General features: G+C 46.4%; 2 protein-coding genes across 2 annotated transcripts in view; both read right to left on the bottom strand.

Annotated features, from left to right (window-relative positions):
* The window catches only part of LOC141080256 (microtubule-associated serine/threonine-protein kinase 3-like), a 33,749-nt gene extending 19,198 nt beyond the window's left edge, over positions 1-14,551 (bottom strand). Inside the window, exon 1 of the mRNA XM_073565448.1 lies at positions 14,537-14,551. Within this exon, the coding sequence (XP_073421549.1) occupies positions 14,537-14,551 (15 nt within the window). The remainder of the gene's footprint in view (positions 1-14,536) is intronic.
* A 5,452-nt stretch (positions 14,552-20,003) lies between these two features.
* On the bottom strand, positions 20,004-25,933 carry LOC141080258 (microtubule-associated serine/threonine-protein kinase 3-like). The gene is made up of 14 exons (XM_073565451.1): positions 25,459-25,933; positions 24,163-24,248; positions 23,093-23,301; positions 22,772-22,910; positions 22,549-22,681; positions 22,191-22,356; positions 21,978-22,076; positions 21,618-21,740; positions 21,355-21,467; positions 21,174-21,265; positions 20,787-20,860; positions 20,400-20,509; positions 20,112-20,290; positions 20,004-20,010 (listed from the first exon to the last, which is right to left on the bottom strand). The coding sequence occupies exons 2-14, from the start codon at positions 24,207-24,209 to the stop codon at positions 20,004-20,006; spliced, it is 1,491 nt and encodes a 496-aa protein (XP_073421552.1). The 5' UTR covers positions 24,210-24,248; positions 25,459-25,933.
* Positions 25,934-26,199: the final 266 nt, after the last annotated feature.

Raw genomic sequence — 26,199 nt, 5'->3', positions numbered from 1 at the left:
TCTATGCCCATGAAAAAAATCTCTTTTGCCAGATCCTGGAGCATTCAATGTCTGGGACCCCCTTGGAGACACAGGAAGGACACCGCCGTCACATTGTCCGACAGAATCTTGACGTGCCGGCCCCTTAACAGTGCTCGATTAAATCTTAGGGCTTCCGACACAGCGTAGAGTTCTCTGTAGTTGGAAGACCTGGAACGCATGTCCGATGGCCATTCTACCTGGAGAATACTTCCTACCAGGTGCGCTCCGCATCGCTATTTGCTGGAGTCCGTGGTAATTACCACCCATGAAGAGGCAATCCAATGAATGCCCACTTTTAGGTTTCCTGGCTGAATCCACCAAAGTAGTGACCTACTTCCTGCCGGGGATAAGGATATTCTTCTGTCAAGGGTAGACTGTCGTCGATCCTAGGCTGACAGGACCTCTCTCTGCAGGGCTCGAGTGAAACTGTGCCCAAAGAACACAGGGGATACAAGCCATCATGAGGCCCAAAACTCTCATTGCGGATCTGATGGAAACGTGACCTTTCAGGAGCTCTCTCATTCTGCTCCTCAACGATTTCTGTTTCTCTACTGGCAAGAAAGATGTTCTGTGACTGTAGTCCATTTGGAAGGTGAAGCCTTCCAAATGCCACCTCCTGAAGCCCAAGGTACAGTACCTCGGTCATGTGGTCAGTGCAGGTGTGGCACCAGATCCTGACAAGGTCACAGTCATCCGGGACTGGCCGAAGCCCAGCAGCCTCCATGTAGTACGACAATTCCTTGGACTGGTAGGTTACTACCGAAGATTCATCAAAGGCTTTACTGAAATAGCCACCCCTATGCAAAATCTCCTGATGGGGCAGTCCAAGAAAACCAAACAGAAGAATTCCACCATTGAATGGTTGGAGGAGTTGGAGAGGTCCTTCACCAGATTGAAGATGCCTCTCACAGGTGACGAAGTTCTGGCCTACCCAGATTATGACAAACCCTTTGTGCTGTACATTGATGCCAGCAATGTGGGAGTAGGAGCAGTACAGTCGCAGGTACAGAACGGAAAAGAAAGAGTGATCTCCTACGCCAGCAAGAAGCTGCGTCCCACCGAGAGGAACCCTGACAGCTACAGTTCTTTCAAGCTGGAGTTCCTTGCCATAGTCTGGGCTGTCACCGAAAGGTTCAAACATTACCTAGCCTCCGCCAAGTTTACCATCTTCACGGACAACAACCAGTTGACACACTTGGACACTGCAAAACTAGATGCACTGGAACAGCGATGGATGGCTCGGCTATCTAACTATGAGTTTACCATCAAGTACCGGGCAGGGCACAAGAATGCCAACGCTGATGCGCTGTCCAGGATTCCTAATCTGCCAGATGCAGGAGAAGACCCTGAGGCTCTAGAAGAAATAGAGCTACCTCCCTTCCACCGTCCAATTGCGGCTCAACGTACTCAAGGAGTAAGAAACAGACGGTCTGGCTTGAAGGAGGTCACCCTGAATCCATTGCCCCATCATGACTGGGCAGAAATGCAAGATAGTGACCCTGCAGTCCACCTGGTGAAAGAGCTGCTGGCACAAGCTGACTCACGCCCAGAGTCGGATGCCCCTGAAGAAACCCAGCAGTTGTGGAAGGAGAGAGGCCGGCTGTTCATCTATGAAGGAAAGCTGTGTCGGAGGAGTATCAATGCCTGCACTCATGAGCTGGTCTGGCAGGTGATAGTCCCAAAGAGAGAGGCATCAATGGTCCTGGAAGCATACCACAACGGAGCTGGACACTTCGGAAGGAAGAAGTTGGAAGCATTGCTCCGGGAGAGGTTCTATTGGGCTGGTATGAGGAAAGTCATTAAGAGGTGGTGCCGGGAGTGTGGACATTGCAACCTGCGCAGAAAGGATCGAAACAGCCAGAGAGCTCCTCTACAGCCAATCATCACCAAACAGCCCCTTGAGTTGGTGGCCCTGGACCATGTGAAGCTGGTTCCAAGCCAGTCTGGCTACATCTATGCTGTTACCATCGTGGACCACTACTCAAGATTCCTGGTAGTTGTGCCTGTCAAAGATCAATGGCCAGGACAGCAGCCAGAGCATTCCAACAGCACTTCTGTAGACCACATGGGTATCCTGAAAGAGTGCTTACAAATCAAGGTCCAGCTTTCGAGGCAGAAGTGTACCAAGAATTCTGTAACCTGTATGGTTGTAAGAAGATCTGGACAACTCCGTACCACCCACAGACCAATGGCATGTGCGAGAACATGAACCAGGTAGTGATTGACCTCCTGAAGACTTTGCCCTTGGAGGAGAGAAATCTGTGGCCAGAGAAGTTGCCAGATCTGGTAGATCTTTACAATCATATTCCAGTGAACTCCACCAACTGTACCCCAGCATACCTGATGAGAGCGAGACCTGGCAAATTGCCTATAGATTTGGACTTGGGAGTCCTTACGCCTGAGGTGCCATCCCCAGATGCTGAATGGGATACAGAAAGACAACAGTAGTACAGAAGAGTACAAGAATGTTTGGAAAAGAGTTTGGCCCAGGCAAGACAAAAGCAGAAGTTTTACAATCAGAATGCACCTGCAGTTCCCTTGTCACCGGGAGAGCAAGTTCTCAAGAGAAAAAGAAGACTGCATAAGCTGGATGATCAATGAGAAGCTGAACCTTATACCATTATGCCCTCAAACTTTGATAATACCAAGGTATGCCTTATTAGCAAAGATGGAGGAGAAACCTCAGCAGCAATATCAAGAGATCATCTGTAGCTGTGTCCTGACTTGTTAAGGGAAAGAGTGGAAGAACCAGATAACATCCAACCCATAGAGGGAGAAGAGAAGGTCAGCACAATACTTGGAGAATTCCCTGCGAATTGGACTAAAGTAAACGATGCTATAGTGGTGCCAGTGTTGAGATTTCCTCAATTGGCAGTACAGGAGACGTAACTCCAGAAAACCCTGAGGATCAGGAAAATAAGGCAGCAGATGCCACACCAGCAGTGGAGCCAGAGAACCCTCGCCCTGCCAGTGGTGAACCTGTTATGCCCGTGGTGAGTCTAAGAGTCCATAGGAGAATACTACCTAGTTTACCCAGTTTACCCTCATCAGAGTTACGCAGGTCTACCCACACCACACAAGGTATACCACCCATCAGATATCGTATATAGCAAAGTGAATGTAAATGTTGAAATTGTATGTATATATGTAACTATTCTCAAGTTTTTTGTGCCTACAGGTAACCTGTAAGGCTGAGTTCACACGTAGCGTTTTTTTCGCGTTTCCGCGACGGTTTTAACCGCGCGATTTTGCCGCGAAAACGCGAAAAATAAGCATCCCATGCATTCCTATGGGATTCCGCAATGCTGTACTAATGCTGCGGGTTTTACCGCGGTGGAATCGCTTCGCGGTAAAAACCGCAGCATGCTCATTAATTTGCGGAATCGCGGCGATCCCGCACCCATAGGAATGCATTGTTCCACTTACTTCCCGCATGTGGTTGTGCACACCATGCGGAAAGTAAGCAGAACATTGGCGGATGGTACCCACGGTCCGGAGGAGAGAAGACTGTCCTCCGGGCTTTGGGTACCATATCCCTGTAAAAAAAAAATTTAAAAATAAAAAATATTGTTATTCTCACCCTCCGACGTCCCGCACAGTCTTCCTGCTTCTCTTCACGCTCTCGTTCCCAGTAGTCCTTTGTGAAAATGCCCGCGATGGCCTCCGTTCTCGCAGGATCGCGAAGTCTCGCGGTCATTCGCGCGACGTCATAGCGAATTACCGCGAGACGTCGCGATCTCGCGAGAACTGACGTCATCGCGGGCATTTTCGCAAAGGATTACTGGGAACGGATGCGCTGGACGTCGGAGGGTAAGAATAACACCATTTTTTATTTTTTTTTACATTCTATCTTTTACTACTGATGCTGCATAGGCGGCCTCAGTAGTAAAAAGTTGGTCACACTTGTCAAACACTATGTTTGAAGAGTGTGACCAACCTGTCAATCAGTTCTCCAAGCGATGCTACAGATCGCTTGGAGAACGCTAGTATTTTGCAAGCTAAATACGCTTGCAAAATGCTAGTTTTTCCGCGGGAAAATCGCGGGAATTTAAAATGCGATTTTCCCGCGGACTGGAATTCCGGAATTCTCGCGGTAATTTCCGCGAGAGTTCCGGTACGTGTGCACTTAGCCTAAGACTTTCCTTTAAAAATTTTCCCGTTCTGTTTTATGGACATTGTACCACAGGACTTGTGTGGTCAAAAACTTTACTTGTATATAATTCACCATTTGCCAGGAATGGACCATGGACATTGATGCTTGAACTTATCATCATAGGACCATTTTTGAAGCACTTGGTTTTTGTAACTTTTTCATTTTTTAAATCTTGTGCAATTATTATTGTTTAACTGTTTGTATGTTTTCATATTTTGTTCACTAGGGGGGAATGTGGCGCCCCCAGGAGTATGGCCACCACACTGGCTTTGCCTTCCTCCAGGGGAGGGTAATGCCAGGCTTGGAGGCAATGACGGGTCTCTCTCACAGTCAATCTATGCATGCAACACGGTTCCACTCCAGGCCAGCAGGGTGGACTCTGAACCAGAATTAAGGGGAGGAGTGCTCTCTGAGGGCCAAGAGGAAGAAGGAGTCAGTTAGTCTGCGGAGGGTGAAGTGTGCAGACGTGTGGAAGGAGCACTGAGATAGAGCTGAGAGGAAGAGCTCATCTCGAGTGAGAGCGCATGAACTGGAGCCTGGTCTCCACGGTTGTATGGATACTAACCGTCCAGCAACAGACACCAGAGGAGTAGGAGGCTGTAAATGCCCTATTCCCATCTAAGACTTGAGGGCACAACATCAGCTTGGATAGCGAGCCGGGACACAGGAGAAAGGAGTTCCCGAGATAGGCTACAGCTGTCTGCCGTGCAAGAAAGGTTCTTGAGAACATCTGACAGGAGGAAATTCAGTGTAACTCAGTACTGGAGATCCCTTAAGTAAGGGCTAGGAAAGGAGACTGCACAGCCCTTCTGCTGAGAGAGAATCCCTGAATTGCTTCCAGGCTAGCCTGCTCCGTTACCATCTGTAATCAGGACCCTGGACTGCAGTTATCAAGTAAAAGTACAGAAATTGCACCCCTCTGTGTCTTGTCTGCTTCCTACCTTTCCGGCACCGCTACATCCCCATGCCAACCACATCTACACTGCCCTGGGACTACAGCTTCACCTGTGGGGAGCTTTTACATCTTTGCTGCACCATACCATCAGTCCCAGCGGATCTGCATGCAGCGTCGGCTCAACACCTCCCTTGCCGAGCACCACAGGTGGCGTCACGAACTATTCATCTAACTACATTCCACCATTCAATCTCCCCTGTTACATGGGCGCCCAGGGCCACGGACTGGGTCACCACTGCTGTGACACATCCCGCTGACACTGGCCCGGTACCGAGTACCCCACAGCCCTGGGAGGGCAACCCAGTTGCTCTTCAGTGCTCTGGCCCTGAGAGGATGTGGAAGTCATTGAAGTCGATGCGTTAGCTGCCATCCATCCGACAATGGCTTCAATTTGTTCGTCCCGCAGCAGTGGGGTACGGCGAGGTCCTACAAAGCTGCGCATAAAGGACTGTTGCCAGGTAAAACTGGGGGATGCTGAGTCACTGGTGCCCGCAGCAGGCACAGAATCCCCACGTCCTCTCCCTGCTGAAACTCCACGCCCACGATCACGTGCCTTACTGATAAAGATAGGCAGAAAAGTACAAAGGGGGGGCTTAGTGTGCTTATTCCTGAACAGCTGCTAACAGGTTTAATAACCACTAATTTTATAAAGTGTGTGGACTACACTTTAATATGAGCTAATGTGGCCTACACAACTGTAAAGTGGAGTGTTTGGTGAACTTTATTTACGTGTTTTTTTTTTCAAAAAAACAAAAAGGATGTGACCAAAGATGTGAAAGCGATAGTATCACAAACTTTTTGGAGCTATTACAATGTAGGAAGGTAACCTACAATGCAATAGATCAGGCTCCAAAAAATAGGCTAATACTAATCTGGCTGCGGCTGCAGGGCACAAGCCAGCAAAAAGGCTCCTCTATCTACTCCTATATAGTGTTTGCAACCAACCAGTGTAGATGGATATGAATGGAAGCACACTAATAGGAGAAAAAAATCAGGAAAAATTAGCTGCAATAAAACAAAAAAAGGATTATGTGTGAAGCAGTGACGCACGCTGAGCGGACTACAACCAGAGGTGGCTGCAGAACACACTACAACGTGAGCTGCACTCACACACAGAGACCTCACAGACAGCCGTGAACAGTGCAGAGAACTGGGCACTAGCACTGAAAGGCTGCAGAAAGGCTCCGCTGTCTACTCCTAAAGTGTTTGCAACCAATGTATATGGATACGGATGGATGCACACTAATAGGAGAATTAATGAAAAATGAGCAGCAATAAAACAAAAATATGTATGAGGCAGTGACAAACCATGAGCGGCCTACAACCAGAGATGGCTGCAGGACACACTACAGCATGAGCTGCACTCACACAGACCTTGCAGACAGCTGTGAACAGCGCTGCAAGGCAAAAGAAAGCTACAGTGATTGATAATGTAGCCTGGGTAAAGCACAATATTATTTAGCAAATCGCTATTTCTAACTGTCCCTCAGAGTCTTGAACAGCAGCCTGTCCCTAACTGAATTCACAGCAGAGTGAACCCTAAATGGCGGCGGCGGCTTTTATAGTGCATCATGACATCATTTCAGCAGCCAATCACAGCCATGACATTAGTTAACATGCCTACATGCCTAACAGGATGTGCCCACACTTCTGAGGATTCCTCATTGGCTGAATCAAATCAAACTGGCTCATAGCATTATGGGAACTTCCGATTCCGGTATTCAATATGCAAAAAGTTTGGGAACTCAGTATCGGAATTCCGATACCGCAAATATCGGCCGATACCCGATATTTGTGGTATCGGAATGCTCAACACTATCCATAACGTTTCATAAATCTCTGTTGAAGAGGTTTGTTGAGCCAGTAGTTCCCATGGCGGCGCCTTCTGACCCTATATTGGTTAAAGGCAATGTGGAATATGAGGTAGAGAAAATAATGGATTCTTGTTTGGCTAGACGGAGACTCAAGTACTTGGTCAAATGGAGGGGATATGGCCAGGAGGATAATTCTTGTGTCTCTGCTTCTGACATTCATGCCGATAGATTGGTTCGTGCTTTTTACCGTGCCCATCGGCCTGGTGGCGTGGATAAGGGTTTGGTGACCCCTCCTCAAAGGGGGGTACTGTTGTGAATTCACTTTCTGGTCTACCTCTGGTTGCTTGGTGAGGGTGGTGGAGCTGATTGTATTGACAGAGGAGTCGTGAGTTCTCTTTCCGGGCTCCCTCTGGTGGTTGCAGGAGGTAATGAAGCTGATCTAATTAACAGAGACCAGCCACCTGATAATGAGGACGACGATTGGACATCTGGAGTCTCTGACTGGATTTAAGACAGCCGACTCCCTCTATCCATGCTGGTGATTTTACCTGCCTCCTGAGGTCTTACTTTCCAGTTCAGTCCCTGCATTCTCAAGCTAAGTATTCTTTGCTATTGTTCACATTTGATTTGGTTTTGTCTATTCAGTTTTGTGTGCTCAGCCAGGCCCGGCTGGGGCTGTGCTGAATTTCCAATCTTATGTTACTGTTTGTGCCAGGTTGCTTTTTGGCCCTTATTAGATTGGCCTCTTTTGCTCTGTTTTTAGAATATGCCAGAGTGCTGATATAGTGGGTGAAGTCTAGTGACTTCAGGGTTTTTTTGCTATCAGATGTGTTGGACATTTTTGCAGGGTTTTTTGGCATGATTGCAGACAGCATCTTTCCTTTCCTGTCCTTTCTAGTTAGTGTGGGCCTCATCGTTTGCTCAGCCTATTTTCCTACCTGTGTTTGTGTTTTCATCTTGTCTCACCGGCAATATATGTTTGGGGGCTGTCTATTCCTTTGGGGTCTGCTCTGGGGCAGTTTAAATTTCCCTTTTTCTTGCTTTAGGCTTATTTAGTCCTCCGGCTGTGTCAAGGCATCTAGAATCATTGTAGGTACGCTCCACGGCTACTGCTAGTTGTGTGGATAGGATCAGGGGTCTGCAATCCACTTAGTTACCAACCTCTCTGGTTTTCTGTGGCTTAGCTTGGTCTTGTTTTCCTCCTCGATGACCCAATCATAACAGCCACTGCTGTAAGGACGGAGCACGCTACTCAGCCTCCGATGCGCTGCTTGTCCACGCCAAAAATCTTTGATGTCTTGCCCGATTTATCTTAAGCTGGCCCCATGCCACTAGGTCAATGGGTCTGTCTGCTGCATTTTGACACAGTGTTGGCGCATTAGGTGCATAGTGCACTGCCCCCCTTCGTCTCCTCTTCAGCCTCCAGCTCAAAAAGGTAGCACATCAATCTCATGCTGGAACACTGCAGCACTGCCTAATCAAAGTGGGAACAGGCTGTGCTGAAGCTAATATGCTTCTGTGGAAAACACCACAATGCTGTAAATTTGTGGACAGCTATGAAACAGCAGGCATATTTGTGGATGAGACTGGTGAACCCACAGTCAGGCATGTTTGTGTCATGATCTCAGTGCGGGTTTGACTCGCACACGTGGGGTTAATGTTTGGAACCAGTGCTGATGACTGGCATTTCTGGGGTTAAAGGTTGTGATCCCGGTGCAGGCTTACCTGCACACCTGGGGCTATGATTGTGGCCTCTCCCTGGTTCTGGGGGAGGCTTCTTATAGCCTCAGGACGCTCCTATCCCTGTCAGTTATACTTTCGCCCTTGGCATTGTGTGGTGACCCCTGAGTGTGTTAGTGCTGTGTTCTGGTTACTTGATTCTCTGTGTATGACTCGGTCTGTTCCCTGGATATCGCTTTGGATTCTGCCTGGTACCTTATATGTCTGTTTGGTTTTGATCTATGCTTGGCCCTGATTATCCGCTCTGTCTCCTCCCTGGTACTGTACTGTAATCCTGTGTATGACCTTTGGCTTTGTCTGACCTCCCATCTGTTTATCTCTCCTGTACCTCGCTGGTCTGTACTGTGCATAACCTCTGCTTTGCTTGGACTCTGAGTTGTCTTCCTTCTCTGTGTGCAGGATGCTAAGCCCCGCCCCCTTGCAGTCACATGACCATAGGTCCTATGCTGGCTTCCTAAACTTCAGCATCCACAGGTCCTGTGCATCGGTACTTTCTGGCTCTACCTGACCCCGGTACCCCTACATTGCGGGTGAGTCACTGCTCATCGGAGGCTGCACGCCGGCGCTGACACTCAGGACACGCGCACTGGCTCAGTGAGCATGTACAGTGCGGTGTTCCTGACATTATAACTGACCATTTCAGTTTTTTTTACTTCAGAAATAAAAAAAAAAAAAAAAAAAGGTGTGTTATCCTCATGGATCCCATACAAGCCTTGTCTGATCAGGTCAAGCACCTGACCCAAATGTTCCATAAGCTCAATGTGGAACAACGCACGATGGCCCAGACCCAGCAACAGTTGGTAGTTACTGTGCAGGAGGCTGTCGATGCAGGGGCTTCTAGTTCTGGGGGTAGGGATGTGTCATTAGCGTCCCCCGAATCTCCGGTCAAATTGCCAGACTTTTTCTCAGGGGACAAAAAGGAGTTCAGGTCTTTCAGAGAAGGATGCAAGCTTTTTTTTTCTCTAAGGCCCCGCTCCTCCGGGGATGAGTTCCAGAGGGTGGGGGTCATTATTTCCCTACTTCGGGGGGCTCCGCAAGCATGGGCCTTCTCTCTGTCTTCCTCTGCTCCTGAACGTATGTCAGTGAACGCATTCTTTGAGGCCCTCGGGCACATTTATGATGAACCTGACCGAGTGCGATTGGCAGAGGATATGTTGATGAGTGTCTGTCAGGGGAAACATTCAGCTGAGTGGTTTTGTTCTGAGTTCGGCCGCTGGGCGGCAGAGGTCTCTTGGAGCGACGCCGCACTCCAAGGACTTTCGCAGAGGCTTGTCCGAGCGGCTGCAGGATGCCTTGGCGTTACATCCCCCACCTAACTCTCTCGAGGACGCCATGACCCAGGCCGTCCGGATGGACCGCAGGCTGTGGGCCAGAGGGGTGATGCAGGTGGATACTCCATTATTCCCCAGTGGAAAAGAGACTGCCCCTGAGCCCATGGATGTAGGCGCCCTCTCCCTGAAGGATACGGAGAGGAAACGCCGGAAGGACAAGCAGTTATGCTTTTACTGCGGTAAAACGGGACATTGGAAAAGGGAGTGCCCGAATTGCCCGTCTTCAAACCCGGTCGGCGGGAAACGACTAGGTCTGGGTAGTCAACGGGGAGGCTGCTCAGAACCTCAGGTACCATTTTCCTCATTTTCTAAAGTATTACTGCCTGTGGAACTATTTGTGGACGGTAGTTCTTTTTCCTCTACAGCCTTCGTCGACTGCGGATCATCTATTAACCTCATTGACTCCCAATTGGTCACACACTGCAAGATAGGGACAGTTAGGCTCAAGGTTCCGATCAAGGTGATGGCCATTGACTCATCTCCCCTCACTAAGGAGGGAATTCGCTTTATGTCTGATGTGTTTTCGCTCAGAGTGGGCGCTATTCATGTGGAAAACATAAGTTGTTTTGTGCTGGACAATCTACCTGCAGGGTTGGTGTTGGGCATGCCCTGGTTACAACGCCATAACCCAGTTATTAACTGGAAAACAGGGGAGATTGTTCAATGGGGGTTTAATGATTTTGAGTTATGTGATAAATCCGCACTGCTGGTTGAACCAGTTAAATCTGTGTCTGTATCATCTGTCGAGCTGGAAGGTATTCCGGAATGCCTGAAGGACTTCGAAGATGTATTCTCCGAAAGCGAGGCCGAGACGTTACCGCCACATAGACCCTTTGACTGCGCTATTGAGCTGGTCCCGGGGGCTAAATTACCCAAAGCCCGTCTGTTTAATTTGTCTGGTCCTGAGCGCTTGGCTATGAAGGAGTACATTACTGAAAGTCTGCGCAAAGGACACATACGTCCTTCAGTCTCACCTGTAGCGGCAGGTTTCTTTTTTGTAAAGAAAAAAGATGGCGGGTTACGTCCCTGTCTCGACTTCCGGGAGCTTAATCAAATTACTGTACGGAATACGTACCCCCTTCCGTTGATTCCCGATTTATGTAACCAGCTATCAGGGGCAAAGTGGTTTTCTAAACTTGACCTTCGGGGGGCATATAATTTGATAAGGGTCCGGGAGGGGGATGAATGGAAAACCGCGTTCCTCACGACCGAGGGACTATTTGAAAATTTAGTCATGCCGTTTGGTCTTACCAACGCCCCTGCCATATTTCAGAATTTCATCAACGTGGTATTCTCGGATCTCATTGGTCGTTTTGTCGTTATCTACTTAGATGATATTTTGATATATTCCCCCGACAAGTATTCTCATTTGGAACATATACGAACTGTGCTCCAAAGGCTTAGAGAAAATCATTTGTATGCCAAATTGGAGAAATGTGTATTCTGTGTACAAGAGTTGTCCTTTTTGGGGTTAATTGTATCCGGTGAGGGTTTTCGCATGGACCCCAAGAAGGTGCAGGCCATTGCGGATTGGGTGCAACCCCGAGATCTTAAGGGTCTTCAGCGCTTCTTGGGGTTCGCCAATTATTACCGCAAATTTATCCGGGGGTTTTCGCAAGTGGTCAAACCTCTCACGGATCTAACATGCAAAGGTGCGGATGTGAGAAATTGGTCCTCGCTCGCAAAAGAGGCCTTTGCAACGCTGAAAAAATGTTTTATGTCTGCTCCTGTGTTAGTGCAACCAGATCCGTCCAAACCATTCGTCGTGGAAGTGGACGCCTCTGAGGTGGGGGTGGGGGCGGTGTTGTCCCAAGGGCCTGCCACTCTAACCAACCTCAGGCCATGTGCTTTCTTTTCCAAGAAGTTCTCTGCTGCGGAAAGAAATTACGACGTAGGCAATAGAGAGCTTCTTGCGGTCAAATTGGCGTTTGAAGAATGGAGGCACTTTTTGGAGGGGGCCAGTCACCCGGTTACGGTAATCACGGATCACAAAAATCTGTCGTACATTGAGTCTGCTAAAAGACTAACGCCCAGACAGGCCCGTTGGTCACTTTTTTTTTCCCGTTTTCAGTTTATGATTACATTTCGTCCAGGGTCTAAGAATGTCAAGGCTGATGCCTTATCACGCAGTTTTCAGCCGGTGTCGCCCCCTGAGCCACCGTCCTCCATTCTTCACCCTGGGGTTGTGATAGCAGAGGTCTCATCTGAATTGGAACGGGAGATTCTGGGGGACCAGTCGCAGGCCTCGGCGGCCAAGCCGGAGGGAAAGTTGTTTGTCCCAGAGCGACTTCGCCTGAAACTCTTGCAGGAGTTCCATGAATCCAAGCTGAGTGCTCACCCTGGTATTTCAGCCACACGTCTGGCGGTGGCTAGGATCTTTTGGTGGCCTACCCTTGGTTCGGACATAAAAAAATTCATTGCTGGTTGTGGGGTCTGCGCTCGTTCTAAAAGCTCTCATAGCCGGCCGGCAGGGGAGCTGATACCCTTGGCAGTGCCCGAAAGGCCATGGACTCATTTATCCATGGATTTTGTTACCAATCTCCCTCCATCTAAGGGTAATACAGTGGTATGGGTAGTGGTGGACAGGTTTTCTAAGCAGGCTCATTTCGTACCCCTGTCCGCACTACCGTCAGCTGAGACGTTGTCCAGGTTGTTTGTGCAGCATGTGATCCGGTTGCATGGGGTACCCCTGAATGTGGTGTCTGATCGTGGTGTGCAGTTTGTGGCTAAGTTTTGGCGTGCTTTCTGCAAAAAATTAGGTATGTCTCTGTCCTTTTCGTCTGCATACCATCCTGAGAGCAATGGGCAGACGGAGCGCACTAACCAGTCCCTGGAACAGATCCTCAGGTGTCTAACCTCTGCTAGACAGAATGACTGGTGCGATGCACTGCCGTTGGCTGAATTTGCCTTCAATAGTCGGGTGAGTCAATCCACTGGTAGGTCCCCTTTCTTGATTAACTATGGGTTCAGTCCTCATTTTGGTGAGTTTTCTCGTCTGGATTCGGGGTGTCCCGGGGCTGAGGATTCTGTTCAGCGGTTAAAAGATACATGGGCAGAAGTCCAGCGGCGTATATCTAGGTCTCAAGGCAGGTATAAGTTTTTCGCGGACAGGAAACGAACACCTGGTCCCATGTTTCGGGTGGGAGAGAAAGTTTGGCTCTCCACGCGAAACATTAAGTTAAAGATTCCGTCAGCCAAGTTGGGACCCAAATTCATTGGCCCGTACAAGATTGTGGAAAAAATCAATCCAGTGGCGTATAGGCTGTGCCTTCCACCCTCTTTCAAGATCCCTAACGTCTTCCACAAATCTCTACTGAAACCTTTTGAAGCAGTACGGGGAGACTCCGAGTCTGCTGCTCCTCCGGTTTTGGTCGAGGGGCAGGTGGAGTACGAGGTTGGTCATATCGTAGATTCCAGGTTGGTACGGCGGTCGGTACAGTACCTGGTTCATTGGAAGGGGTATGGACCGGAGGACAGGTCCTGGGTACCAGCCCGGTTGATGCATGCTGATCGCCTGGTGCGGGCTTTCCATGCTAAGTACCCGGGCAAGCCTGGGGGTCCAGAGGCCCCCCGTTGAGAGGGGGGTACTGTCATGATCTCAGTGTGGGTTTGACTCGCACACGTGGGGTTAATGTTTGGAACCAGTGCTGATGACTGGCATTTCTGGGGTTAAAGGTTGTGATCCCGGTGCAGGCTTACCTGCACACCTGGGGCTGTGATTGTGGCCTCTCCCTGGTTCTGGGGGAGGCTTCTTATAGCCTCAGGACGCTCCTATCCCTGTCAGTTATACTTTCACCCTTGGCATTGTGTGGTGACCCCTGAGTGTGTTAGTGCTGTGTTCTGGTTACTTGATTCTCTGTGTATGACTCGGTCTGTTCCCTGGATATCGCTTTGGATTCTGCCTGGTACCTTATATGTCTGTTTGGTTTTGATCTCTGCTTGGCCCTGATTATCCGCTCTGTCTCCTCCCTGGTACTGTACTGTGATCCCGTGTATGACCTTTGGCTTTGTCTGACCTCCCATCTGTTTATCTCTCCTGTACCTCGCTGGTCTGTACTGTGCATAACCTCTGCTTTGCTTGGACTCTGAGTTCTCTTCCTTCTCTGTGTGCAGGACGCTAAGCCCCGCCCCCTTGCAGTCACATGACCATAGGTCCTATGCTGGCTTCCTAAACTTCAGCATCCACAGGTCCTGTGCATCGGTACTTTCTGGCTGTACCTGACCCCGGTACCCCTACATTGCGGGTGAGTCACTGCTCAGCGGAGGCTGCACGCCGGCGCTGACACTCAGGACACGCGCACTGGCTCAGTGAGCAAGTACAGTGCGGTGTTCCTGACAGTTTGTGTGTGACAATGGGTGGAACCTGGTGGCTGGTCTTTGGCGAGGCGAGCTCACACACTTGCCTTGCCTGGTTCATGCACTTAACCAAATTGGTCAATGTTTTTTGAAAAGCGACATGGAGCTGGCAGATCTGCTGGTAAAAATACAACGCTCTAAATACCCATTTTAGAAAGTCAGCTACAGCTTCATCCACCATTGCCGTGATTTCATCAGCGCTTGCTACTTCTGGCTCACTGACTGGTGTGTGATGACCCCAGGTCTTGGAACTCAACACTGCAGATGTAGGAAAGGATTTCTGAGCAGAAAAGGGCAGTTGGTGACTAATCTACCAGCATCAATAAGGTTGTCAGTATTCTATTCTGTCTTCACACATAATATATGAGGTGTGGACATGGATGTCTGACATGTGTGCCATCCTCCAAAACTTTGAGAAATCCACCAAGATGGTGAGCTTCAAAGACAACATGACTAATGTCTCCATCCTGCTTTTCTGTGTTCTAATTTGAATCTTGAAAGTTATTATAGAGCGAAAACATACTTACAGCTTAACAGTTTCAAACACAACAGTCCTAAATAACAAGGCTAACAATAATCAAATAATTAAACCCAAATAAAACTACCCTGCTTATGACAGCTTACAAGCTACAGTAAGCAACAACGATGATAATAATTCAACCCAAACAGAACAAACCTGCTCGTGACAAATTACAATCTAAAATTAGGTGGGGGGATCTTGAAACTACAGGGGTGTATTTACAAGAAGGTATTTACAGCAATGTTTGTACTCTGATCTTACTGAGGTTCGTTGTAAGTGTTGTAGGCCTGAGGACAAGGAGGAGGAGGACAGCATGATCAGTTATTCTGTTGGGGCGAGGACACGGAAGTGTTGCCTGTTAAGAGTCTGGGACTCATTGGGCTGACTTTATGTTGCGCTGCGTTTCCCTTGACCCTCGCATTATAAACATTTTCGGTGACACTCATTACTGGTTGGTGACACTACTAGATCCACGCTACAAGGAGAACTTTCAATCTCTTCTTCCAGAGGCAGAGAAGTGTACAAAAATGTTGCTGTACCAGAGGGCCCTTGTAGCAGAATTACTGAAAATATTCTCATGTGAGAACGCTGGCAGCAGACGTCAGAGTTTGTTGTACAACCAAGGAGTCCAAGCGACAGAGACAGAAGTACTATCCAGCTCAGGCAGGGGAACAATGGCAAAGTTCTGGGCCACTTTTCTCAGACCCTCCCATCGTGCCGGCACAGAGGCAAGGGGTCCTGGCACAAGAAGTGCAATGTTTGGGAAGATGCTGAGGGAGGACCTTTCAGATTGTACAAACATCCTCCGAGGTTCCTCTGTGCCTTTTAATTATTGGGTATCCAAGCTGAACATGTGGCATGAACAGGCTCTTTACGCCTTGGAGGTCCTGGCCTGCCCTGCTGCTAGCGTTCTGTCAGAGGGGTTTTTAGTGCCGCTGGTGGAATTATAACAGATAAGCCCATCCGCCTGTCAACTGACTATGCTGACAGGCTGACTTTTATAAAAATGAGCAAGGCCTGGATTGGGAAAGACTTCTGTACACCACCGAATGAAAACAGCGAAACATAACCTCAAATACATTGTCTTTTTTGTGGAGGTGTATTCTCATGCACCTCTTCACAACCACACATCCGCTTCATGATTTGGTCTCCTTGGTGTTAGCCTCCTCCTTATCCTCATTCTCATCATTCACAACCAGTAGAACACCCAGGTGAACGTATTCCGTGATGCAAAAGTCACTCAATTTTTGAGCAAGGGTGTTTGTATGATGCCCGTTACTAATTTGAAACCAAAACAAATGTTACTCCCCCAGGGGGGACTGTCATAAAAATGAGATGTACGTTTATTCTTCCCACTTATTCTTATATTTTCCAGTTTTACTATGTCTGGACCATCCTCTAAGGACCTAGTGTATACCTCTACAATATAAAAATATTGAAATACTATTCTATTATATTTTAATTTATATCCCTGTCTCTGAGCTGTTGCTAGGGACAAACATACCTCATTGGGCACATTCTGGCTTCATATCTATGAACCTGTGTTCGCCCCTCCCTTTTGTTTTTGCTTTCATAGGTGGATTCACATTTTTTATTTGTTTGATTTCAGTATGATTTATCATTATGTCTCCTCATTCTCTGCCACTAAATCACCAGGGTTAACGTGCTCTGTGCTGCTACAGGCAGTCCAATTTTTGGCAATGGTGTCTATGATGCCCATAGTATATTTTTAAAAACTGTAGCCCCCATGGGAAATGTTTGTCAGCCCAGGCACTGCATGTATATAACGAGAGTGACAGACTGGCCAAAAAAGGGAATTTAGGCCTAAAATGCCTCAATTTTTGGCTCACGGATGTTTGAGGCATGTCATAGACCCCACTGTAAAATGTGGCCTGTTTTTCAAAATAATGCAACATAGTGCTGTATATAAGTTGAGTACCAGACAGGAAATCACTGGCGCACCGGCCTAAATTCCACAAATTTTTATCACACGGACGTATGAGGCGTGTCACAGATATACCACACTGTCAAATATGTTTCTTTGTTTTTTGGTGGATGCAAAAGACTGCTAGATATAACGAGAGTGACAGACTGGCCAAAAAAGGGAATTTAGGTCTAAAATGCCTCAATTTTTGGCACACGGATGTATGAGGCGTGTCAGAGATAGACTGGCAAAACTTTGAGCACACACAGATATGAGCTGCCAAGGAGATACCACTATGACAAATGTATGCCCTGTTTTTTTTTTACCTAACTACTGCTGTATATAAGTACAGCTTAACCCAGGAAAAATAAAGAAAAGCGCCCTACACTGGCAAATTATTGAGCACGCAAATATATGAGCTGACACGGAGATACCACTACATTAAATGTGAGGCCTGGTTTTTTTTTGGGCTAAATACTGCTGTATTTAACCAAAAGTGACAGGCAGTCCAAAAAAAGATAACGGCCTTAAACTGGCCAAACTTCGAGCACGCACAGATATGAGCCGGAACGGAGATGCCACACCAAAATATGTGTGGCCTGTATTCTAATTACACCTGGGGCTAGCTATATACGGCTAAGATATCCCACAGGTAGCAGTAGCAGAACCAGAACACAGGAAGGGAATGGACCCTCTTGATATATGCAATGCTCTATATACACACATAAAGTGCCTGCAGGCCTGGCACTGATGCGTGTACAGCGACGTACACTACCCTGCCTGCCTAACACTGGAACCTATATTCTCCGGAATCAATTCTTAGAAGGACTGTTGGTTTACCTGGATGTGATTATTTAGGATGGTAGACCCCACACTCACTAAGAAATCCCCAATTCTGACCCTATCAAGGCAGCCGCTCTCCCTACACTCTCTCAATCTGGAGCTGAATGCGCTGAGCAAGACGGCATCCGGTCTTTTATAACCCCTGATGATGCTGTGTGGCCAGCTAATCATTGCACGACCATAACAAAGATGGCTGCGGCGCTTCATTGCCTGGCAGACAATCCCTTCAGCGTGATTGGGTCTCTAAAGTCCGCCAAAAGTGCTGGGTGGAGACCCGAGTTCCCGCCGAGTAATCCCAGAAATGCTCGGTGCTCACCGTGTAAAGTGATACTCGGGCGAATACCGAGTAGTGGCAAGCACATTCGCTCAACACTTGTTACTATATCTCCTGTGCACACTTTGCTGCATTATACATGTTTTTATCACTTCCCTGGAATATGCAGCACACATTCTTCTATTGATTGATACTCATCTATATAAGATTTGATAATTATCAAGAGGTTGATAGTTTATATGTAGGATTATTATTCCACTATATATATATAACCATCATATTGATGTGATATGAATTACCTATTAGATTAGATTCTCACCTTCATATTGGGATACATTTTGAGTGCACCATTTTAGCTCTACATTTGGAGGCTTCATGTATGGTTATTGTATGTATGTTTATGTCTGACAATCTTTTAAATTTGATTTTGATATTTGTGTAATAAAGAAAATCTTTCCAGTCCCCTTGGCTAGTGATCCTGTATCTGTCTTTATAGGTTTTCTGTATTTTGTGGGAGAGCTCATTCCGGTGCTCAAAAAAATACCGTATTGTATACTTTATATTATGGGGCTATGTAGTTTGGGTTATGTGCTAATAAATGAGGGTCCGTGCCATATCCAGAAGTCATTTAATATGATGTTTTATTTCATTGCTGTAAATGATGGTTTGCAATGTCAAAGATGTTAAATTATAATTTCTGGCATAAATAAAGAATAAAAGAAGAAAATTAGGATAGAAGGATGAGAGTCAGTGGTCACAGGTAGCTGGTGAAGGTCCTTCTATACAACTCCAGCGCTGATGGTGGATCTGCTGGTCTTCAGGGCGCTGGATGCTTAGGTTTCCTGTCCTTTAGATGGTTCTAGGGCAACAGTAACAACAAGCAAATATGCGAGCAGCCCTGGATAATCCGCGCCGGCAGGATGCTAATGTCCGGCGGAAGATGGAACCTATGAGAAGAGAAGTAAATATAATGTAAGTGATGGGACTCCATATGACATGATACTATTGTGCGGTCACTGGGGCCGGACGGCAGAGGAATATTATCACACAGAGGTCAGGGATCATTGTCAGCCATCATACATGTGATAATCCCATCACTGACAGATGACATCTGCTCCACACGAATGATTCTCACAGACATCACATAACATGGAGCTGATTCTCACACTTACCTCATCTCTTTTTCCCCTTTTCTGGCTTTTCTGTATCATTACTCAGATTTGTTGCAGATTTTCTTTCTTCCTGAGCTGGAAATTCTTATCAGAAAATAAAAAAAAGTCAGTAACGATTTGTCCTTATAGGATCTGCTTTGTCATAACATGGATGACATAGGAAACCTATAGTATTCTATAAAAACCATCTGGAAATATTTGAGCCTTGAAGTCAACATTCCCATTGTTGGTGCTGCAGACATGGACATACCTGACAGTGTGGACGAGGATGGCAAGATGGTAGTAACGTTGTCTCTATCAGGTTCGGGGACAGATTCTTTCTGCCTGTTTGGAAGAAGAAAAGCACGTAAATCACAGGTAAACCCAGTATAAGGGGTTGTCTCACTATAAGAACACCGACTATAAGGCCTAATAGGACATGTGACTGTCATAGTGGGGAAGGTCTAATGCTCAAAACTAACTTTTATAGAGCAGAGAGGAAAACAGCTACCAAGAATGTCTGACATGTAATACTACATCTCTCCTACAGTGTGGGGGGCAGCACGAAAAATGCATGACCGGCTGCAATAATGATGGGCTGTTATCACAAGCACTTTGTAAGGGCAAAAGCACAATGACCGCTAACCATGGGGCTGTGGATGCTGCATGTGAGATTATGGTATTTCTGTCCTATATTTGGTGTTGTGCACATATATCTGCCCGGAGCTCCCAGTAATGACCCCATAATCTACTCACATTTCTGAGCTGTCGGTGTTGGATGTTAGGGTACACTCTGGAGGGGATTTGGGATCCTCATCGTTCATCGTCCCATTAATCTCTGGAGGGGACTTGGGATCCTCATCGTTCTTCGTCCCATTACTCTCTGGAGGAGACTTGGGATCCTTATCGTTCATCGTCCCGTTACTCTCTGGAGGGAACTTGGGATCCTCATCGCTCATCGTCCCGTTACACTCTGGAGGGGACTTGGGATCCTCATCGCTCATCGTCCCGTTACACTCTGGAGGGGACTTGGGATCCTCATCGCTCATCGTCCCGTTACACTCTGGAGGGGACTTGGGATCCTCATCATTCATCGTCCCGTTACACTCTGGAGGGGACTTGGGATCCTCATCGCTCATCGTCCCGTTACTCTCTGGAGGGGACTTGAGATCCTCATCGTTCTTCGTCCCGTTAGTGGTGGTAGAGTGCTAAATGTGGATAACAAAAGGATATTAAATATTTTTTTTCACTCTTAGAGGTCCTTTATTTTAGAGGTCTTTTTTTAATATATCTTGGATTTACTGATCACATACTTACTTTAGAAAGACTTTCAGAAGATGTTATTTTTAGGAAGAAAATATTCTCCTCATTCTTACTTTTGCCCTCCTCATCCTCTGAGACCAGATGGTTGCTCTTATCAGAGTGATCTACAAGACATAGGTAAGGAAGTATTGTTAGAGGTTGTCAGTATAACACAGTCGCTATTTATCTCTAGTTTCCTGGATGCTACAAAGTCATTCAAGGAAAACATAAAAAGTCCTGTACAAATTAGAGAAATAGGGATTCAGTATGGGCCCATGGTCAACACAATTGGGATCCATGAAATATAGATACCATAGGAGAACAATCGCAGAAAAACCATGTGGAAATATTTGAATCTTGAAGTCAACATTCACATTGTTGGTGCTGCAGACATGGACATACCTGATAGTGAGGACGAGGATGGCAAGATGGTAATATCATCGCCTCTATCATGTACACAAACAGATTCTTTCTGCCTGTTTGGAAGAAGAAAAATGTGTAAATCACAAGTAAACTACGTTTTATAAAGCAGAGCGTTAAACAACTACCAAGAATGTCTGGCATGTAATACTACATCTCTCCTACAGTGTGGGGGACAGCACTAAAAATGCTTGACTGGCCGCAATCATGGGCTGTTACCACCAGTGGCTTCTAAAGCCAAAAGCTCAATGATGCTAACAATGGGGCTGTGGATGCTGCATGTGATATTACGGTATTTATGTCCTATATTTGGTGTTGTGCACATATATCAACCTGGAGTTCCCAGTAATGACCCCATAATCTACTCACATTTCTGAGATGTCAGTGTTGGATGTTGAGGTACACTCTGGAGAGGACTTGGGATCCTCATCATTCTTCATCCCGATATCGGTGGTAGAGAGCTAAATGAGGACAACAATAAGATATGAAATATTGTTTTTACTCTTAAATATTTTTTTACCTAACTTGGATTTATTGATCACACACTTACTTTAGCATGCCTTTCAGAAGATGACATAAAATTTAGAAAGTCAAGACTCTCATTGTCCACACTAGTGTCCTCCTCATCCTGTGAGACCAGCTGGTTGTTTATATCAGAGTTATCTACAAGACATAAGTAATGAAGTGTTATTAGAGGTTGTCAGTATAACACAGTCTCCATTTATCACTAATATTGAAGGGAACCAATGGTCACATATTAGGGAATAGGAGACAATCAGACACGTAGTCTATATGACGTCTCATTCTACTTACTGATGAAGCAGCTGGTGTCCATGTCTGATAAAAGCTGAGGGACATACTCCGGCTTCTGACTTAGGAGGTTGTCAAAGTCTAAGTCATTAAGGAATGCATGATCCTTGATCTGAAATGCTCCTCCTGGAAAATGAAAAACAAAAGTGATGCCGATATTGTCAGCCACTGCTCCATATCTGAGCAGTATATCATAATCTGAGCTAATGATATAACAGAGCCGACATGAAGGAAAATGACTGAAAGTCTTAGTGCGGAGATCAAGAATTGGAAGAGCAGATAGAGAAGAGCTGATATCCTCATAGACATGAGCGATATGTCCTTGGTGTAACAACTAAATATTAACTCTATTATTTCTGTTACCTGTCCCAAGTCTATGCTCAGGATTTGTTCTGAGCAGCTCAGTGATGATGTTCTGAGCATCCAGGGGAGGAGCGCCGTCACAATCCCAAACTATGTCTCCTGTTGTATGGAAAATTATAGAAAATAAAACCTCTTTAATGAACTGCAATATAAAGCAAAAGAAATAACTAAACCAGTATAACCAGTCAAAAATTATTACATTATTCTACTTACCAAGAAGAACATTTTTATATAGCTTATTCAGGGAATCTTCATCAAATGGTACACATCCCAGAAGAAATTCATGAAGGATGATCCCCATTGCCCACCAGTCAACAGGTCTTCCATAGCCTTGTTTCAGGATGACCTCGGGGGCTGTGTAATATAGGGTGCCACAGACCTGGAAACCAACGGAAAAAAAGATCAGATTGATGAAACTATACTGTAGTTATTACAAGTTCTCTCCATGAAAACACAAAGAAAGAAGATAGCATCAATGGAAAAGTTCTCTAGAAATGAAGAACGTAGAGAAGAGACAGTACTGTGATGAGTTTTATAAAGAACTAGCTGAGTTCTTGTAAGTAACGCCAACCTCACGGTCCTGGAACTCTCTGCTGATGTCCTCTGCTGATTCCTTGTAGATGTTGGTGTTTGATATCATTAGACCAAATTTTGACAGCCCGAAATCGGTGATTTTTATGTGTCCAGAAGACGTTATCAGGAGGCTGTGAAAGAGAAGATGGGTTTAGTCTCACAGACTGTGAGATAATAAATGATAACTCTCCCTCTTTACTACACTACAGGTATTCACTTACTTATCCGGCTTCAGGTCTCTGTGCACCACACCGCAACTATGCAGGTATTCCACACCAAGGACCGCTTCTGCAAAGTACAAGCGGGCCAACGGGACAGATAAAGGACCTCTGGTGCTTAGAAGGGTCCCACAGTCTCCACCTATAGAAGAAAGGAAATATGACCGGTGAGGGGTTTCTACAGCAGATCACCACGATGTGTGATGAGAAGTGAGTAAATGCTGTGTGGGGAAGTAACTGTCCACGAGGACAAGTCTTAATGATATGAGAGGTGATAAGATGTCAGCAGACTGTGCTGAATATAATACAATTTACGTGTCCTACCTCCTACATACTCCATGACCATACACAGGTGAGATTTAGTTTGGAAGGAGCAGAGCATGGAGACCACGAAGGGACAATCTGCGATTGCTAAGATGTCCCTCTCCAGATAGGCCCATTCCACTTTCTGTGGAGTATCCAGGTTCCGCTTGGCCATTTTCTTCATAGCGAAGATCTGTTGTGATTCTTTATGGCGCACTAAGTGGACGGACCTGGAGAGAAGGAGAATCCATGGTTTATAATGAACCCTTATTAACAGTCTGTATATACAAGTCATTATATGATCTTTTGTACTAATGTTTGATACCAGCAGTCCGGCCATCACTAGAAATCCATGAAATAACACTACATAGATCACCTATGGGGGTCTGCACAATGCCACGTCTGCCGGACCCTCACCCAGGTCACATTATAGATGAGAGAATCTACCGAAACTCATCTTGGGCAGATTCACTATAACCGACCAGTAGATACGATTCAGTCCAAATATACTGTAAATTGGTGTAAATTGAAAGTTCTCTATTTGCTGGAAGAAGACGCTTATTATGTTCTCCACACCCTAAGGCAGAATAAATGGGAGTGAAGGAGTCAAGTCCTCCATCCTCTGTGCCAGTCTTTGGTTGTCCTCCCTTCTGCTGCTGAGGTCAGTGATCGGACTCACATGGTCATGGTGGAGGGTGGGGGTGCAGATGTCATTGGCGTCAGTATCGTGTCACCCCTCACGTGACCGTGTGCAGCCAATCACTATTCTAAGCTTCATAATGGGACCCAAAAAACTCAGAAGATCGGTGCGGAGGACGGGGAAGCTGAGGTGGAGGTGGCAGCATAAGAGCAGATGAGGTCTGGGACCGGTGGGTGTAATGTATTATATCATCCCTTTCCTTACAGACTGATTTGTTACAGATCTGGTCGCTCAGCTGTATATAACTGAGCTGAATAGTGACATTGAGATGTGGACAGTGATGTGGACTCTGATCGTTTCCCTATGATAACACTGAATGGCAGAGCACAGAGGCAGCAGCATTGTCATAGGGAACCCTGAGAAATGGGGATTATGGGAACAGAAATCTCACCCAAAAGCTCCAGTGCCGATCAGTGTAGATGTCTCATAGTCGCTCATACGCGGCTCTCGTGCCGGGATCAATGATCTGATCACGTCCTAAAAAAGAATAAGAAATTATATTAAGATATAGAAGCTGCAGGAAAACAGCTCAGACTGTAAAATCTTCTCCTATATTATGTCCCAGCCGATTTACACTGATGCGATGTAGGGGACGATACAAGCCGGACGTTCCTCATGGATGTAATATAAGGGAGATCCTCTATACACCGGTATTATTGTAAAGTGCTGGATAATACGAAAGATCACACAGGCAAGAACTTAATAGAAATCTGTCAGCAGGTTTTTCTATGTAATGTAAGAGCAGCATGTTGTAGGAGTAGAGACCCTGATTCCAGCTACGTTACTTAATATGCCATGTGCTGGTATTTCAATAAAATCAGTGTTTTATCAGCAAAAGAATGTCACAAAAGGACTAGCTATATTGTGTCATGTAGTCCCATTGTTCTCTGTAACCCTGCCCCCATCAATGATTTGCAGCTTTCTGTCTATACACAGTGTACACAGAAAGCTGCCAATCAGTGGTGTGTGCGGTGTTATGCAAAGATCAGCATTCAGAGCACTGCTAGATCTGCAGCATAGAAGACTCACAATTTTTGCACCCAATAAAGTAAGTGATACATCGCTGGAATCAGGGTCTCTGCCCAAATACATACTAATGCTCTTAGATTGGGTAGCAAAGCCCAGTGACTGACAGGGAGTCCTGTAAAATGTAACACCAGATCTTGCCATATGTAACTGGTGATCTGTAGAAGACAGAGAGGATGAAGGTGCAGTGGCGTACCAGTCCAGTGGCGTACCAGTAAATGTGGCAGACTTCGCATCCTGGATTCGGATACAGTTGAAAGCAATGATGGAAGTGGGAGCTGTCAATTGACAGTGGGGGCCCTGTTTCGGGGCCCTAAAAGAGTTTACGGGGCGATACGTTGGCCATTATACTATTTAGAGGTCTATGATGAGGCCATTATACAATATGGAGGGTTATGTTGGGGCTATCATACTGTGTATTAGGGTTCTGCAGGGGCCATTATACTGTGTGGAGAGGAGTAAGGGCCATTATACTGTGCTGGGGTCACTGTGGGGTATTATACTTTGTGGAATGGGGGGTAATGTAGGGTCATCAAACTATGCGTCTGGATGTTTTTATCTTAGAAATCCCCGGGGTATCATACTGTGTTTAGAGGGCAATTTTGTCGACTTCTGCTATGGGGCCCATGATTTCTATGCATGACCCTGGATGGGTCCTTACCGGTTGATCCAATGGGCGGGTCGGACATTCTATTACTGACAGGACTTCTTCGGCCAGTTCTTTAAGAAAAGCCAAATCTCCATTTTGATATTTTATTTCAGCCTATAAAGAAGAAAAAATAAAATCCTGAGATTATGAGAAGGGACATAATGGGGGCGGCCATTGTATGTGACATCTGCTCCTCTCTGCAGATACAACGACTCCATATCTGGGGACTCGTCGTGTTTTATATTGGAGGAAAGAAGAAGCTTCTCTCCCACCATTATTCTCTGTGATTATGGAGAAGTTTTGTGCGGAGCGTCCGCCATTTACCTGGAGAAGTAATGTCCTGATGTTGTGACATAAATCCGTCAGATACTCTGACGTTAGACGACGTTGTCGGTGTTTCCTCAGGCAATCCCTTACTAGCTCCAGCACCAGCTGGTGAGTGAAGCTGAGGACGCCATCGGGTGGTAGAAGCACAATGTCCGGGCGATTATTGATAACAATCTCCCACAGTGCTTGTACCTGATGATTTTCCAAAAGTAATTCAGCCATAGTGAAAAATTGCAAATGCTCTCAGTCACTATAGAACCAAAAATGGCGCCGGTGACCCAGTGTACATTCTAGAAGTAGTGACTGAGCTGTGATGTCACAATGGCCAAGAATCACCAGTGATGTCATAATGGAATCTTGTGATAGAATCTTAGTGCTGAACTAACGCCAATGGTGAACATACCCTAATGATGCGCTACGTCATAT

Source organism: Dendrobates tinctorius, unplaced genomic scaffold (assembly GCF_039654945.1).
Source record: "Dendrobates tinctorius isolate UK_male_01 unplaced genomic scaffold, ASM3965494v1 ptg000803l, whole genome shotgun sequence".
Classification (NCBI taxonomy): Eukaryota; Metazoa; Chordata; class Amphibia; order Anura; family Dendrobatidae; genus Dendrobates; species Dendrobates tinctorius.
This window is presented reverse-complemented; position numbering and strand designations above follow the sequence as displayed.